The sequence below is a fragment of the Armigeres subalbatus genome, chromosome 1 (genome assembly GCF_024139115.2).
Source record: "Armigeres subalbatus isolate Guangzhou_Male chromosome 1, GZ_Asu_2, whole genome shotgun sequence".
NCBI classification, from domain to species: domain Eukaryota; kingdom Metazoa; phylum Arthropoda; class Insecta; order Diptera; family Culicidae; genus Armigeres; species Armigeres subalbatus.
In genome coordinates this window covers 286856472-286872266 of record NC_085139.1, presented here as the reverse complement: position 1 = coordinate 286872266, position 15795 = coordinate 286856472, and the positions used below count along the sequence as shown (strand labels likewise).

Sequence of the window (15795 nt, the reverse complement as noted above, 5' to 3'; positions counted from 1 at the left end):
AATTCAGTTCACGGTAAAAAATTCTCCGTGTCACTTAGGTCGGCAGTATCGGTCAGCACATATGTAATTCCATGGTTCAATTATATGAATAATTATTTTCGTTTCACGAGAGAACGCTGTTGTAAAATAAGTAATGCAAAATTGTGGTCGCGACAGATACTCTTTGAAATTGCAGTCCCTCTGAATTTCTTCGTGATTATCTTCTAAGTAAGCCATGAGGAATTCTTCAGAATTCACTTCTTGTTTCCTCTGACAGTTATTCTGGAGTCGGGGTCAATTGGTAAACTGGACATTTTGCATAATTAGCTTTTTGGTGTTCCCAAAATTAGTGCTGGAATAAGCTCGGAATAGTGGATATAACATCAATCAATAAAGTATAAGGAAGTCGCAATCTTTTCGTAGAAAGCCTGCTTGAGACGAGTACCGTGCGGGACCTAAATCCGTACAGCACCGAAATCCGTCCACCTCATGAGATATCAATCAATTAAAAGGGGTTAAAGGTAATTAATGTAAAAATAATTTATCTTGTCTTGTTCAGGTACTTGGCAGTAAGCTTTTAGGGCATAGAAATGGAAAGAAGGCTTTGAAATTAAAACAACAAAAATCAAAAACAAATCGCCACCCATCAAATGAGGAGTTTTTGCCGCCATTTTGTTTTCGAGTAGAGCATTATTGCACCAAAAGTAACTGTGTTTATTTGCTAATTGCGAATCATTACATAAGATAAGCGGAATACAAATCGAAGGGATCGCTTCTCAAGGTGCGTATCGAACTATTCACAGTGGTAGTTTAGTCAATCAGACTGTTTCAATTTGAATATTTAGTTTAAAAATAGGTGTACGGATTTTGATCCTTTGATTTGAAATCCGTCCACGGTGGACGGATTTCGAGTCAAGAGTAGTTGATTTTATTCATTATTTTATTATGTTTTTCGAAGTTTTAATGAGTAAATGTGAAACACTTCAAAAGTAGAAGCCTTCATGCTCCTATGTCAATGAAAAACGTTTTATTTACATTCGATTCCTATTTTCTAATGACTTTTTCATATACTAAGGTGCTTAAGTGTACGAATTTCGATGCCCCACGGTATAAACCAAAGATAATTGTTAACCTTTCTTTGGAATTATGGTTTGTCCGAAAAAGGCAATGTTGAATGTGATTCCTTTTTCATAAATATGGCGTTTATATAATTAAAATACGGTTCGTAACATTTATCTGATATATAGCTATGGTGGATGTGATTCCTTATATAGTAGATTTTTGCCTGGATTAAAGCAACGGTAAATGTGATTCCTTCTTTAAAGCTAGGCGTTTGTCAAAAAAAAGGTCATGTTCCTTTTTTGGAAGTATGCGTTGGCTTGGAATAATATAATCATGGACTCCCTCTTCAGAAGTAGTTTTACCGTTTCGTTTGCCACTGTTGCCACATAAAGTACGTCAAGCCCAGTACGAGACACTGAAGACTGCCTTACTGTTGAGGTCGGAATACTTATCTGTTAAAGTTACAATCGAGTGGTGGAATTAAATGGGATAGTACGAACTCATCTTATTCTTATGGCAAGAGAAGGCATTACTCAAAAAGCTTAACGTAATTTTCTTATCTCATGTCCATGTCCATAGTTCATTTGATATCTCTACTTTTCCCGACTAGTTATAATTTGTTGATTTACCGTTATGTGGAGATTTTTTTTGCAATCTCAATTGATAGAATTTTAAATTAACAAAACGTGCTGACAGAAACTGTAACTTATTGTAAACTTTTAACCAGTAGCAAATCTTAATTTAATAACCACCTCATGTTCTCATCTTCCACCGTCACAGATCGTAGGATCCGTTCTGCTGCTGGCTTCCGCCGCCTCTGCCTCCTACTGGCACTACGTTCCGTCTGACACCCCTGAGGTGGCCGCCGCCAAGGCCGAACACTTTGCCGCCCACCAGAAGGCCCGCGGTCTGGTCGGTGCCGGCCCGATCGACACCCCCGAAGTCCAGCACGCCAAGGCTCAGCACTTTGCCGCGCACGCTGCTGCCCGCGCCGGACACCCAGTGGCCCCGGTGGTACCAGCCTGGCATGGTGCCCCCGCTTGGCACGGAGCCGCAGCCTGGCACGGACCCCAGCACATCCCGGTCATTCACAACGGAGTCCCGGTCGACACCCCCGAAGTGCAGCACGCCAAGGCCGCTCATCTGGCTGCCCTGAGCGCCGCCGGTGCCGGAGCCCACTGGGGTGGTCCAGCCCACTACGAGGATGACGGTTCCTACAGACCCGAATACGACAACTACCACTAAACCTCCCGCTCCAACCTCAACACTGCCAAACTTTTGTTGAATTTTAGCTAGGTCTTAGGTTTTTAATTGAACGGCAAAGTCAAATACTCAAGAAGTCCCTCATCCCCTCTTCTATCGATTAACGCTGTGAATCTATTGTATAAAAAAACCGAATCTAATATTTCAAACGCTTCGGAAGCCACGTAGATCGTGCAGCTAGTATTAGTCAGAAACAACCCCCGCGGAGAAGCGAATCGGATCGAATCGAGTCACAATCAGCAAGTATTTTTAATGAACCCTATTGAGTGCGTATCTGTCCAAGCGAAGAGTTTTCCCGCACCGGTTGTCGGAGGGCAACGCCATCCACCCCGAGGCAACTCGCGTGCTTTCGAATTCGTACAGCAATAGGGCTCCACATTCTCTTGTCATAGATAGCAGATTTCAAAACATCTGGATGCCCGAACAGTTTTCAGGGGTTAACATCAACCCTTGTGGTGCCATGGTGCGGGAATAGCTTCCACCGGAATATTGGGAACGCGAAGAAAATCCAATTGAAATCCATTATTGTATAGAAAGTAGGCGATAAGGTGAACCAACGAACGGAATCTCTCAACCGAATTTGTAATTTTTACCTTGTATCATAGCTGAGATATGTTTTAATACATGCAATTCACTTTTCAAAAAAGTAGAAAGAAGTTGTTTGAGTTTTTGATGACACATTCATGGAAAGAAAATATAATTTGAGCATGTTTTAGATGTCAATATTTGAAACAAGAAACAAACAATCGTTCCAGGTGCCAACATCCTCAAATTATTCTGTATTCACTGGCGGAGTTAAGCTGGAGCACGATGGGGCACGTAACCCACCAAATCGAATATTTCTCTGAAATTGAATTTTATACGACCAAATTGTGCTGAGAAAAATAAATGATGTTCTTAGAATTTTGATCAATCCTGGGGAAACTTCCGAACGAATTATTTTCATTTCGCGAGAATTTTAGAAGAAATTCTAGGAATTACTTTGCAAAATCCAATGGGAAATTCTATTGAAAATTCCTGTAAGAATTCCTTTGCCAAATTATAATAAATTTATAAATTTCTTATAAATTTCCGTTAGAAACTCCTCTGGAGATTCCTTTAGTACTTCCTATTTCATCATTCAATGATTTTTCGGAAGATTTCTTTAAACAAAATTTCCTTAATAATTCCTGCAGGCATTCTGAAAGGAATTTCTAAAGAAATTCATAAATGCTGGGAATGGGAATGGCTTTTAAGGTCATCATACGAACTAACAATAAAACTCATTATTACATGACAGCCTTTTGTTGACAACTATAAGAGTAAGATATGGCCAAGTGGCCCGTATTTGCGTATTTGTGAACTCCTTTTAAACCATCCGCAAAAAAGGGAATTTTGAAAACAAAATTGCATAGAAATCATAACAAAATGGACTGATGGTGAACATTTTTATGAGGATGTCAACACAATAATATTTATCCAGGTTTGTTTTTCGATATACTTTCATTGAAATAAGTTGCGCGTTTGATTTTATGGTGAAAGCTAGGTAAAAAATAAGACTGTATACCACGCGCCGACAAAATAATGTAGTTCAGCGCAATAAATTGAAATTAATTATACATTGGGGTCTCTTTTCACGCGGGTCGCTCTTTACGTGACTTTTTTTACGCGGATTTTGGGATTTAAGCGGTTTTTTGGATTTACGCGGTTTTGATTTTTTACGTGATTTTTCGAAAAAGTCTTGAAATCACGTGAAAATTGTATAAAGTTGATTTTTTAATAGATTTTTGATAAGTCGTTTTTTACGCGGATTTCGGATTTTACGCGGTTTCCAAAGAAACATTCTAAGTCCTTTTCAAGGGAAACACTTAGAATATTTAATGGAGGTACTATGCGATTAGAGCGAAGGCCGTCCCGAAGGTCATTTGGCCACAGCCGTTAGGTCGAATGAGATGTTAGAAGTGAGAAATGAGAAAAAAAGGTGTAATATGTTAGATATGAGAAGTGAGTAGCAAGAAGGGAGAAGTGAGAAGGGAGAAGTAAGAAGCGAGAAGTGTGAAGTGAGAAGCGAGAAGTAAGGAAGTGAGAGTAATAAGTGAGAAGCGAGAAGTGATTAGTGAGAAGTGAGATGTGAGAAATGAGAAGTGAGAAATAATTTGTGAGATGTGAGAAGTGATAAGTGAGAAATGAGAAATAATTTGTGAGAAGTGAGAAGAAAGAGGGGAGAAGTGAGGAGAGTGAAGTGAGAGAGCGAGAAGTGAGAAATAAGAAGGAAGAAATGAGAAGTGACAAGTGAGAGCCGAGAAGTGAATAGTGAGAAGTGAGTAATGAGATAAACATGTGAGATGTGAGAAGGGAAAACTGAGAAGCGATAAGTAAAAGAGGAAAGTGAGAAGTGATAAGTGAGAAGTGACAAATGAGAGATTAGATACAATAAGTGAGATTTAAGATAGAAAAAGTGAGAAGCGAGAAGAGAGAAGTAGGAAGTACGTAGTGAAAATTGAGAAGTGTGGAGTAAGTAGTGGAAAGTGAGAAGTGAGGAGTAAGAAGTTGTAGCCTGGCCTGGCGAGGCTACCTAACTAGGGGGCGTTTAAATGATTTTAAAAACAAATGGTTTATGCGCCACCTCCAGGGAGGACCACTTGTCGTTCTCAGTGCCCGGCAAACTCATACTTCAGGGCGAGTTCTGTTTAAATCTATCGCGTATCCTAGCAGATGCCGAATGCTATCCAGGTACTCTAGACTCCACTTACTAACCAACTCAAAAAGTATTCGAAAACCAAACTTCCTACTGATTACGAGTGCACTTAGTCGACCAGTTTCATCACCGGAAAAGTTCTTCCCAACACAAACCCTGACATGCTTCAGGACAAAAATGGAGGACTGATATTCCCAAGCAGTCCGACTTGGAGTACAACCATTCAACAAAACTACATCAAAAGAAACGAACGAAACGTGCTTACGACCAGTGTACTTAATTACGGGACTTCCTCGGCTGAATTATAACAATTACATTTAGAGAAACGAGAAAACTTGAGCATCACATTTATTAACAAATTATTTCTATTCGGGTACCCACTTCTCTCTACATACTTCTCTATTTGATTTCTCCTCCCTTATGCTCCACTATCTAAAACTAACTGTGCGGATTTCTTCTCACTACTAACGGCCTTTTAAACAGTATCTACCCCAAAGCTTCACACAAACCAAAACATTTGTCGGGCTTGACTCATTTGTTGGGCTTACTTACAGTTTGATTTCTGCTTGCCTTCTCTTCTTTACCGGCTCTCTTTCAATCCGCTTCTCTCGGAAATCGCTCTTCCGGAGTGCGATAGAACGGCGCAACTCCCTTCTGACTCCGGCCGGCAGTCAGGAATCCTTTGAAGCTGGCACGTGGGGTCAGGAGCGTGGCAAAGACGTAATGGGCGCGGTGTGGCGAGCGGGACAAAACTGCGAATAAAAAGCCGTCGATCGGCTACACAATTGTGTGAGCTTGATATGGGGGGAAAGCGATCAAACCTATCTCATACCTTTTTTATTTTCTATCACGCACAGTACCGCATAGTTGGCTAATTTTGACGTAGGACTTACGTCTTTCTTTACTATACTGGGTGTCATTAAGATTTTTGGAAATCGAGAGCGTTACGCTGGAAGGGAAGATTTTGAACGTTACTAGCGCCTTTATCTTTCGATGGATTTTTAAGATTTATATATCAATCGACTCGGGCACTCTCCACCATTTTGCCTATTTTATTGAAACTTAAGATTATTAACGATAAGCTATCGAAAATTTCAATTCTTGTCAAAGCTAGTAAAAATTTCATATGTAACCAATCCCGCGCGTTCCTAACACGGACATCAGAATGCGGTATCTCAAGGGCCTTCGGGTCTACCGGAAGATTTTCTTTGTGTATAAAAGAAGCAGTACCTGCCGTGTGCGAGTCATTACAATTTGTGACAGCAGCGCGTACTGACGTGCTTTTTGCTCGCGAATTTTTCGTATCTTTCGTTCGTTCGCTGTGTTTACGAAGCGGGCTTGGTAGTCATATGGCTACTGCTTCTGCCTCATACGCAGGAGGTCATGGGTTCAATCCCAGGTCCGTTCCATTCTCCTACTTTGTATCTTTCTCTTTATTTTCTCATGTTCTAGCAATCGCTAGAACTGGAAATGGACTTCCATACCGTTTCCATTACTATTCCTATACCTTCAACTTGAGTATTCTAACAGTAATCTGCTAGAATTGGAAATGAACTTATGAAGCTCGTTTCTTACATCCAATTAGAATTTCCATCAGTTACCTTCTCCTATCTATCACATTGGCAGCTCGTTAACCAAGACGGACCTCTGCCTCTTCAACCTAACCCAGAAATTCCAACAAATTCCGCATGAACTCGTGGCAAGTGCAGAGGTATATTCGGCTTGCAGTGGGCGAGTGATTGCATCATCATTTCCTCCCCCTTCCCTACATTGACTTGCATTCTGACGTGGCAGGCGCCAGTATTACCTAACAAATGAGATCACCAGTACTTGTACATTGAAGATGTGTGCTAGTCCCAAGCAAACATCTGTTGGTTCCCTGTGCAAGAACAGCTGATCTGGTCATAATGGAGTAGCAACTACGAGCAGTCAATCAAGCTCAAGCTCTTTCGTTCGTTCGCTGTGTTTACCTATACAGTGACAGCATGCAGTCGCCAGCGGTAGAACTGCCGGTGGGTCTGCGAACATGCATGAAAGAAGTAGGCGCATTTTTTGTCATTCTGTGCTTGATGATGGTCGGATGCATTGGTGTCGGTTGCGATGGATGCAATCGCTCATCGCATCACTCGGAGCTCACGGCTAGAGGCCGATGATGGCTGAGACAGCGAGGTGGATGAAGAAGAATAAAATTAGAGAGATTTGGTCTGCTCATCCACAAAAAGTGATTGGTTTAATAATCCACATGATCCCGAGATGGGTACGAGTCATGTTATATGACTGACCATATGTTAAGTTGTGCTTGGTACTAAACGACACGTACATTAAAACAGGGTTATTCTATAACAGCTCTGATTCCCCAGCAAAAAAATCAACTACTCTGATGAAAATAAAAATTTGATTAAAATAATTACTTTCATTCATTGGTAAAAGGCATTAACAATTAAAGATGCACAATCAGAAATAGTGATAATATCCATTTTAGATTAGAAAATGTCACTGTATTACATGTAAATGTTTAAAAAAAATCCGCGAAAAATAATTTCCAGAAGAATATTTCAATAAACTTTATCTTATTCTTTGTTTTTCATTTTCTGAGAAATTGTATTGTTAAACTTGACGTAGACTCGGAATTTGGAATCAAAACAGCCAATAGTTTTTCGCTGACGTATTAGCAGTACCTCCTCTATTTCCTCCTTGATTATTAGGTTATTGCTCCTTGACTTGTTTCTTATTGTAGTGATTTTTTCAGCAGTAAGCACGCATGTTAGCAAAAAGAAGCAACGAAATTGGTGCTGTATTTCTTCATTTGGAAAACGGGACAGTTCCTCTAAAATAGCACATTTTGCCCAAGTCTGAAAATTTAATAAATATAACTTTTAAACTTCAAATACTATCATCAATAAGAAATCTATAAATGCCCTACATTTGCTTGAGTAAATCAGGGCTTAATAGTTAGAAACAAAGCAATTCTTATTATATATTAAAGGTGACTTGCGGTGCCACTCCAATATCCTTGTAGGTGTACCATAAAAATCATCAACTCAAGATTAGTAGTCGTGAGAAAGTTGACTATCAATCTACAAGGCAGACAAAAATGACCCCTTTTTGTTAACATCCGATATTGCATTGTAAACATTGCATTAATGTGAACGATTTCAGTCCGAGTTGAACACAGGAATACTCAATACTGTTTGACTATGGCATAAACTAACGAAATGTGTCCGAAAATCAACAGATTTGCTTTGATTTACGACGATATTTATGAGTTATTTTTTCATTATGCTAGCTGTTTATGTTTACGTCTTGCGACATTGTTGCCAGCTGTTCAAACACACAAATAGCATAATTGAAATTTACTGCGTTTTCTTTTTGATTTTTCAAGACGTCCCAAAGTAGGATAATGAAGATATAATTATGACATTAATAGATAACAGGTTGGAGGGAGATTTATTATTTTTTCGATATTTTACATGTTTTTACTTTTTTACTTTTTTACATTTTTACTTTAGTATTTCATGTTGACATCACTGCCTGCTGCTATAGGTAATGATCAATGACTGCTTGCATACGACGCTGCTGACGACGAGCAACCGACGACGTCGTTAGCATGCGTGGCAGGAGGAGGAAATTTTTCCACTGAGTTTAATTTTGATTGAATCGACGCTAAATGAGCACTATATGGTTTGATAATTTATCAATGTGTAGATTGGGATTCTGACATAGTTCTGATACTTTTTCTAGTAAAAGTATTGACAAATCAAGTGATAAAAAGAAGAAGACATGCGATGGTGAGAAACAACAAAATCGTTCATGGCGAAGCGTACGGCGGCGATTTCAAAATGTCCGTATAAAATTAAAAACCAATTCTAATTAAAAACTAATCAATGTAAAGTGCGGGAAAAATGGAAATCTATATTTTAGGTGCATCAAACGAAAGAACAATTTTTTTGGAATAATGTGTTCTAAATCTAGCTTTTCATTTTTCTCGCACTTTACATTCATTAGTTTTTAATTAGAATACCTTTAGAATTTCATACGGGCGTTTTAAAATCACCGCCGTATACTTCGCCATGAACGATTTTGTTGTTTCTCACCATCGCATGACTTCTTCTTTTTATCACTTGGATTTGTCAATAATCAGGTGTTGTTTTTTCAATCACAAACAAACTGCTCGGTGCTAGTTGGAGTGAGATAGTGGGTAATTGTAAGATTGTGCTGGTGAGCCGCAAGGCAGCCATTCTGAATGAGACCGTGAGAGGCCTTAATTATTAGTTTTATTTCCAGAAGTTTTGAATAAACAAATTGCTAATAATTCTACACAGCATGGAAGTTGTCGTTTCCAATATCACTACCTATAATCAAACTCCGTAGATCCAAAAGCTAGAAGTTAAATGTAAATACGTTTCGTTTATACAAGTCCTACGTCTACTCGCGGTTATGTTGAAAACATTACCCTTTGCTCGTTTTTATTGCCTTTACTACAACACTGCCTATCGGGAGGGAAAATTCTGATAATTAGTACACTGATACACAAGACACTATTCACGTTTTTTTCTACCTCGACAAACACACCGCGGAACTAATTAAATAAAATCTTCACACTCCTGCCTCTTCCACGGGTCAGAACAAAGTGGACGAGACAGAACTTGAGTTTCCTCAGATAGGTCTCGATCTTAGTCTAGGCATTCGTACCGGAAATCGAATACCGATCTTTTCAGAGATCGGTTCCCGATTACCCTTTGAATTAGTCAGTAGTTTCATCCTTTTCCCTCTCAAATATTTGGCATCTAGCTAGCTCGGTTCAATTCTTACTCCGATTTCTTTTTAATAACAATGTAACGACAAGTGGTCCTGATAGGAGATCTTACTCAATCCCAACGGTTCCAGGCACATGTTTCGCGAGATCATAACTCAGCGCGCCAAGTGAGTGAACGAGAAATTCTGGCGGTGAACTTTCTTGCAGGAAATGACTTGGGTTCATTTATTGCATGCGAGGATGTGAGGTTATACTACTTTTGATTATTTTCTTATAGAAATATATAAACGCAGAACATCAAACATAATTCGGAATACCGCTACGCTACAAAGTGAATAGTGAGAAGTAAGAAACGAGTGGTGTGACCCGAGAAGCAAAAAATGAGAAGCGAGAAGGAAGAAGTAAAAAGTTGATGAGAAGTGAGAAATAGGAAAGGAGAAATGAGAAGTAAGAAAACTATTGTGAAATGATAGATTTGGGAAGTGTGAAGTAAGGAATGATATGCGAGTAGTGAGAAGTAAAAGGTGAGCAGTGGAAAGTGATTTTTGAAAAGTGAAAAGTGAAAAGTAAATAGTGAGAAGTGAGATGTGGGAAATCAGGAAAAGGTCGCAGCAAGCATTGCGCGTGGACGCATGCATCTTAAAGTTGCTGTCATTTTTTTTCATTTTATGTTTCCGTTTTTCTTTTGATATGTTTTAGTTAATTTGAAAGTTTGTGTTAAATGTAGTTCGGCAAGTGAAGCAAAAAATAGTAGATTAGTAGGTTCAAGTGGTGCCGGTCAATATTTTTAAGCCATAAGTGTCGTGTGTGATTTGAAAAAAGAAGCCAAATTATATGAAGATCCCGTTACCAAGATAAGTTTTTTCCTCTTAATATTTTCATTTTCTTTGCTCAATGAAATGCTTTGTATGAAATGATCAAAAATCCCATATTAATAACACCATAATGGAATACATTAGTTCACGAGATCCAAATTAAAAATATTACTACCTCTGAACTGTTGATCCGATTTTCTGCATTATTATTAGAAGCAGATACAACTCCATTTCCAGATAAAACATATGTATTCTGTTGAAATTTACTTCACAACAAACAAAGTAAATTCCATTTCACGATAAATCAAATTATACTTTAAAAAATTTCATATAGATTGATATAGGTTTGAAATTCACAACTTAAATAATCCAAACTGTTTTCATGGCTTACAGTATTTTTTAATGGCTTACAGTATTTCTTAAGCGATATCAACCTACAGTTTTATTTTAAAACCACAACTTAATTCACCGAGTGGCGACATTGCCTTTCTCGCATTTAGCCAAGACACCAACCTTATATGGCGCTTACATAGTTCGATTCTATTTTCTTAATAACTTTTAAACGCAATGGTCGATCGTTATCAAATTCAATAGTGATCAACTAGGGTTTGTCCCCCGTCGAATGAAACTTATTGCGAGAAAATCGGTTAAGAATTACTATATGAAAAAGTGGCTAATGTTTTTCGGTTTTCATGTGCACACACACACACACATACACACGGACAGACAGACATTTGTTCAGCTCGACGAGCTGAGTCGATTGGTATATAACATCATGGGTCTCCGAGACTTCTATAAAAAGTTCGATTTTGGAGTGAAATGATAGCCTTTCGGTACAACTTTGTTGTACGAGAAAGGCAAAAAAGTTGAATACATTTCCTTTGTAAAATTCACCTTATTTTTTTAAAATAAGGTGTTTCAAAAAGATAAGACATGGCGAACATAAAATTGTACGGTTAAGTAGAAAAACTACAACAAAATTTGGTATTGTATATTTTTATAATTCATTGAATGAGGCCGATACAAATATTTAAAATCTATTTTGTCTCCCCCCCCCTCGGATTTTTTTTGCCAAAAAATAATATTTTGAGGGGGCAACAAAATAAAACTCGGAAAATTTTGACGATTTTCCAAACATTCTTTAACAAATCCGAGGAGTTTTTTGATTTTTTTCATTTTAATATTTATTTTCTATTATTCCCCCCATTGACCTTTCGGAGACCAGTGGGACAAAAAGTCAATTAAATATTTGTAACGGCCTAATACAAAATATTGAAGAATTCGGCAACACTGCAAAATATCGTTGCATATACATACGAGTAATATTGTGCGGATTTTTTTGTAGAAAATAGTGTTATTAATATAGGTACAGGCATGGGATTAACTATTTTTTAATGTTATTAAAATATGTGCATGGTGGTGAAGGTGTTTTTCGATTCAAAATTAAGTTAGGTGAGCATAATTTTGTTCATGATTCTTGATGTTTGGGTGAGAAATAAATGTATTTCATGTACACATTGCCTTGTTACTGACATGGGAACAGATATAAGAACTGTGTTTGAACAATATTGGGCCATAAGATAACGAACAATATTTAGTGAGTTTGTATGAAATTCCATATTTTGTAATTTTAACGTCTAAAAAGGCGTTTACAATACATATATGTACAATGGTACATATAGGGAAATTGGCGATCCATAATGAGTTGATCAACATAACATCGTATGTTCAAGGCCAATCTTCAATCTACGTGTATCATTTAGTTAAAGGTTACCTATTATTGTATATGTTTTACTAATAATTTTGAATGACTTTAACGGGGATTTCATTTGCACAAAATGATCCACATTAACGCGTTGGAACTTTACGTAATCATTTTTAAACTACTGAATTATTGTTTGAATCAAGAATTCAATTCAAGCGTAGTGAATAGGTTTTTTGTAATCAGATTTAACCATTCAAAATTATAGACTTATCATGAAACCTTATTGCTTATTAGACTATATTTATTAGAACTCAGTGGAATACGTATTACATTGATTGTGTTTATATTATACATTACATTTCACTGTTCCTACCTATGTGAGCTTTTATTGTAGCGGACTAAACTGGTCAATATACGTGTGATTCAACACATGCTGTCGATGTACATATTTAACAATTTTGTTAAAGGAACCTTGTAGATAAGCTGGATCAGTAAATTAGGTTATATGTTCCCTAGATCGGTTTTTCCGATGATCACCTATGTCAACCGGTACCGGTATACTCTATCGTCTCTCCTACTGAATTTTACTTTCTGCAGGAAACTTCTACTGTTTTGTGCTATTTATAGCGATCAAAATCATTATCATATCAGGGGGGAAGGGGAATTTAATTTCTTTTTGCTCTTTTTTCGTTTCAGAGAGCGAGCAAAGGCGCTTAAACCTAGGCTATTAGCCAGGGCAAGGCTAATACCTTCGCCCCATCCGAGGAAAATCATCGGCAAGGATAATGGAGTGACATAAATTTCTTAGCAAAGTCACTCCCAACGTATTTCCACAAATTTTCTATCATTTGCTTATAATGATACTCCTAAACCACATACCCTACCCACCATCCAATTCCTTGACATCTATGAGGGCGTCGGTGAGTCGCTGGCCTCTCGTTAAGTAGATGTCATATCATCATTTCCTTCCTTTCCTAGTAACGGAGAAGATGGGCGTGGCCGGCAATGATAGCTTTCATGTTTTATCATTTTGGACAATTGGATTTCCATTGAATCCCAAATGGAAATCCATAAGCAATTGGGGTAAGAAAGGTAAAGAATATACATGACAACTATCAGTATGCAATCTACGAAATACTCCGTTACAACGCAACGCAACGCAACGCAACGCAACGCAAGAAGTGAGATGTGGGAAATCAGTAGTGTGAGAGGAGAAGTGAGAAGTGATATGTAAGATGTAAGAAGAGAGAAACAAGAAGAGAGAAGTGGGAAGGCAGAAATGAGAAATTGGAAGTGAGAAGTAGAGAAGTGAAAAATGAAACGTGGGAAGTCAGAAGTGAGAGGCGAGAAGTGAGAAATGAGATAAATACGTGAAATTTGAAAAATGAGAAGTGAGAAACGAGAAGTTAAGAAAATTATTTTGAGCTTTTTAGTGGAATGTCTTCACTTGTCATAAGACGAGTTTGTACAATCCCATTGAATTCCACCACTTAATTGTATCTTGACAGATACGTATTTCGACCTCAATAGTAAGGCCGTCTTCAGTGTCTCGTACTTGACTCGAGTCGAAGTCAAGTACGAGACACTGAAGACGGCCTTACTGTTGAGGTCGAAATACGTATCTGTCAAGATACAATTAAGTGGTGGAATTCAATGGGATTGTACAAACTCGTCTTATGACAAGTGAAACGAGAAGTGATAAGTGAGAGCCGAGAAATGAGAAGCTATAAGTGAGAAGTGAGAAATTCGATACAATAAAAGAGGTGTAAGATGTGAGAAGCTAGAAGTGAGAAACGAGAAGCGATAAGTGAGAGCCGAGAAATGGGTTGGATGCGACAAATGAGAAGTGAAATAGAAAAGTGAGAAATTCAATATGAGAAGTGAGATGTAAGATGTGAGAAGTGAGAACCGAGAAATAGGTTGGGGGTGACAAATGAGAAGTGAGAAATTCAATACGAGAAGTAAGATGTGAGAAGTGAGAAGCGAGAAATGAGAAGTAAGAAGCCAGAATTGAATGGAGAGAACTGGGTTGTGAGAAGTGAGATAGGAGAAGTGAGGAGCGAGAAATGAAAAGTAGTAAGATGTGAGAAGGGAAGGCAAGAAGGGTGATGTTAGAAGATAGAAGTGGGGAGTGGGAAGTAAGAAGTGAGAAGTGAGAATTGAGAAGCGAGAAGTGCAAAGTGAGAGGTGAGAAGTGAATAGTGAGAAGTGAGAAATGAGATAAAGATGTGATATGTGAAAAGTGAGAAGTTATAAGTGAGAGCCGAGAAATGAGAAGCTACAAGTGAGAAGTGAGAAGTGAGACATTTGATACGAGAAGTGAGATGTAAGATGTGAGAAGTGAGAAACGAGAAGTGATAAGTGGAAGCCGAGAAGTGAATGGAGAGAAGTGAGTTGTGAGAAGTGAGTTATGAGAAGTGAAGAGTGAGAAATAAAAAGCAATTTGTAAGATGTGAGAAGTGAGAAGGGACAAGAGAGAAGTTAGAAGGGAGAAGTGAGGTGTGTGATGTGTGATGTGAGAGGTGAGAAGCAAAAAGTTGAGAAGTGAGAAGTGAGAGGCGAGAAATGAAAAGTGAGAAGTGAGATGTAAAATGTGAAAAAATGAGATAAAGATGGGAGATGTGAGAAGTGAGAAGGGAGAAGTGTACCACGCGAATTTGACGTCACACGTTTCATTGCTTGAATTGCAATCGTGGCGTCATGCTCGTTTAGCTACACTAGTTGCGAGTTCGTAAGGCTACCCTCGTCTTCGCCTCAGCTCGTCTATAGAACCTACAGTGCAGTGTGAGCCACCCACCGCGAGTTTGCATCGGTGGTGACGAAATCGAGGTGGTAGAAGAATTTGTGTACTTGAGCTCACTGGTGACTGCCGAAAATAATACCAGCAGAGAAGCTCACTGGTGACTGCCGAAAATAATACCAGAGTTGGCATAGAGAGCATAGTGGCTGGAAATCGTACGTACTTTGGACTCCGCAAGACGCTCCGATCGAATAGAGATCGCCGTACCAAACTGAAAATCTACAAAACGCTCACGAGACCTGGACGATGCTCGCGGAGGACCAACGCGCCCTTGGAGTTTTCGAACGGAAGGTGTTGCGTACCATCTACGGCGGAGTGCAGATGGAAGACGGGACTTGGAGAAGGCGAATGAACCACGAGCTGCATCAGCTGTTGGGAGAACTATCCATCGTTCACACCGCGAAAATTGGACGACTGCGGTAGGCCGGGCACGTAGCCAGAATGGACAGTAACCCCGTTGAAAACGGTTCTCAACAACGATCCACGGGCACAAAAAGGCGAGGTGCGCAGCGGCAAGGTGGATCGATCAGGTGGAAGATGACTTGAGGACCCTCCGTAGACTGCGTGGTTGTTGACGTGTATACATGGACCGAGCCGAATGGAGAAGACTCTTATATACCGCTCATATATATACCTCTTATATATCTGAATAAATAATAATAATCAAATAAAAGCATGTTGTGCTCTCCTACGTTTCTATTAAATACACCCGATTCTTTTTTTACACGGGGGAAGCGT

The 15795-nt window shown here is 38.8% G+C and overlaps 1 protein-coding gene across 1 annotated transcript in view; it reads left to right on the top strand.

Moving 5' to 3' along the window:
• Positions 1–15795, top strand: part of LOC134207423 (uncharacterized) — a 40945-nt gene that overhangs the window by 13450 nt on the left and 11700 nt on the right. The window contains exon 2 of the mRNA XM_062683149.1: positions 1822–2285. Coding sequence (XP_062539133.1) covers positions 1822–2285 — 464 coding nt within the window. The remainder of the gene's footprint in view (positions 1–1821; positions 2286–15795) is intronic.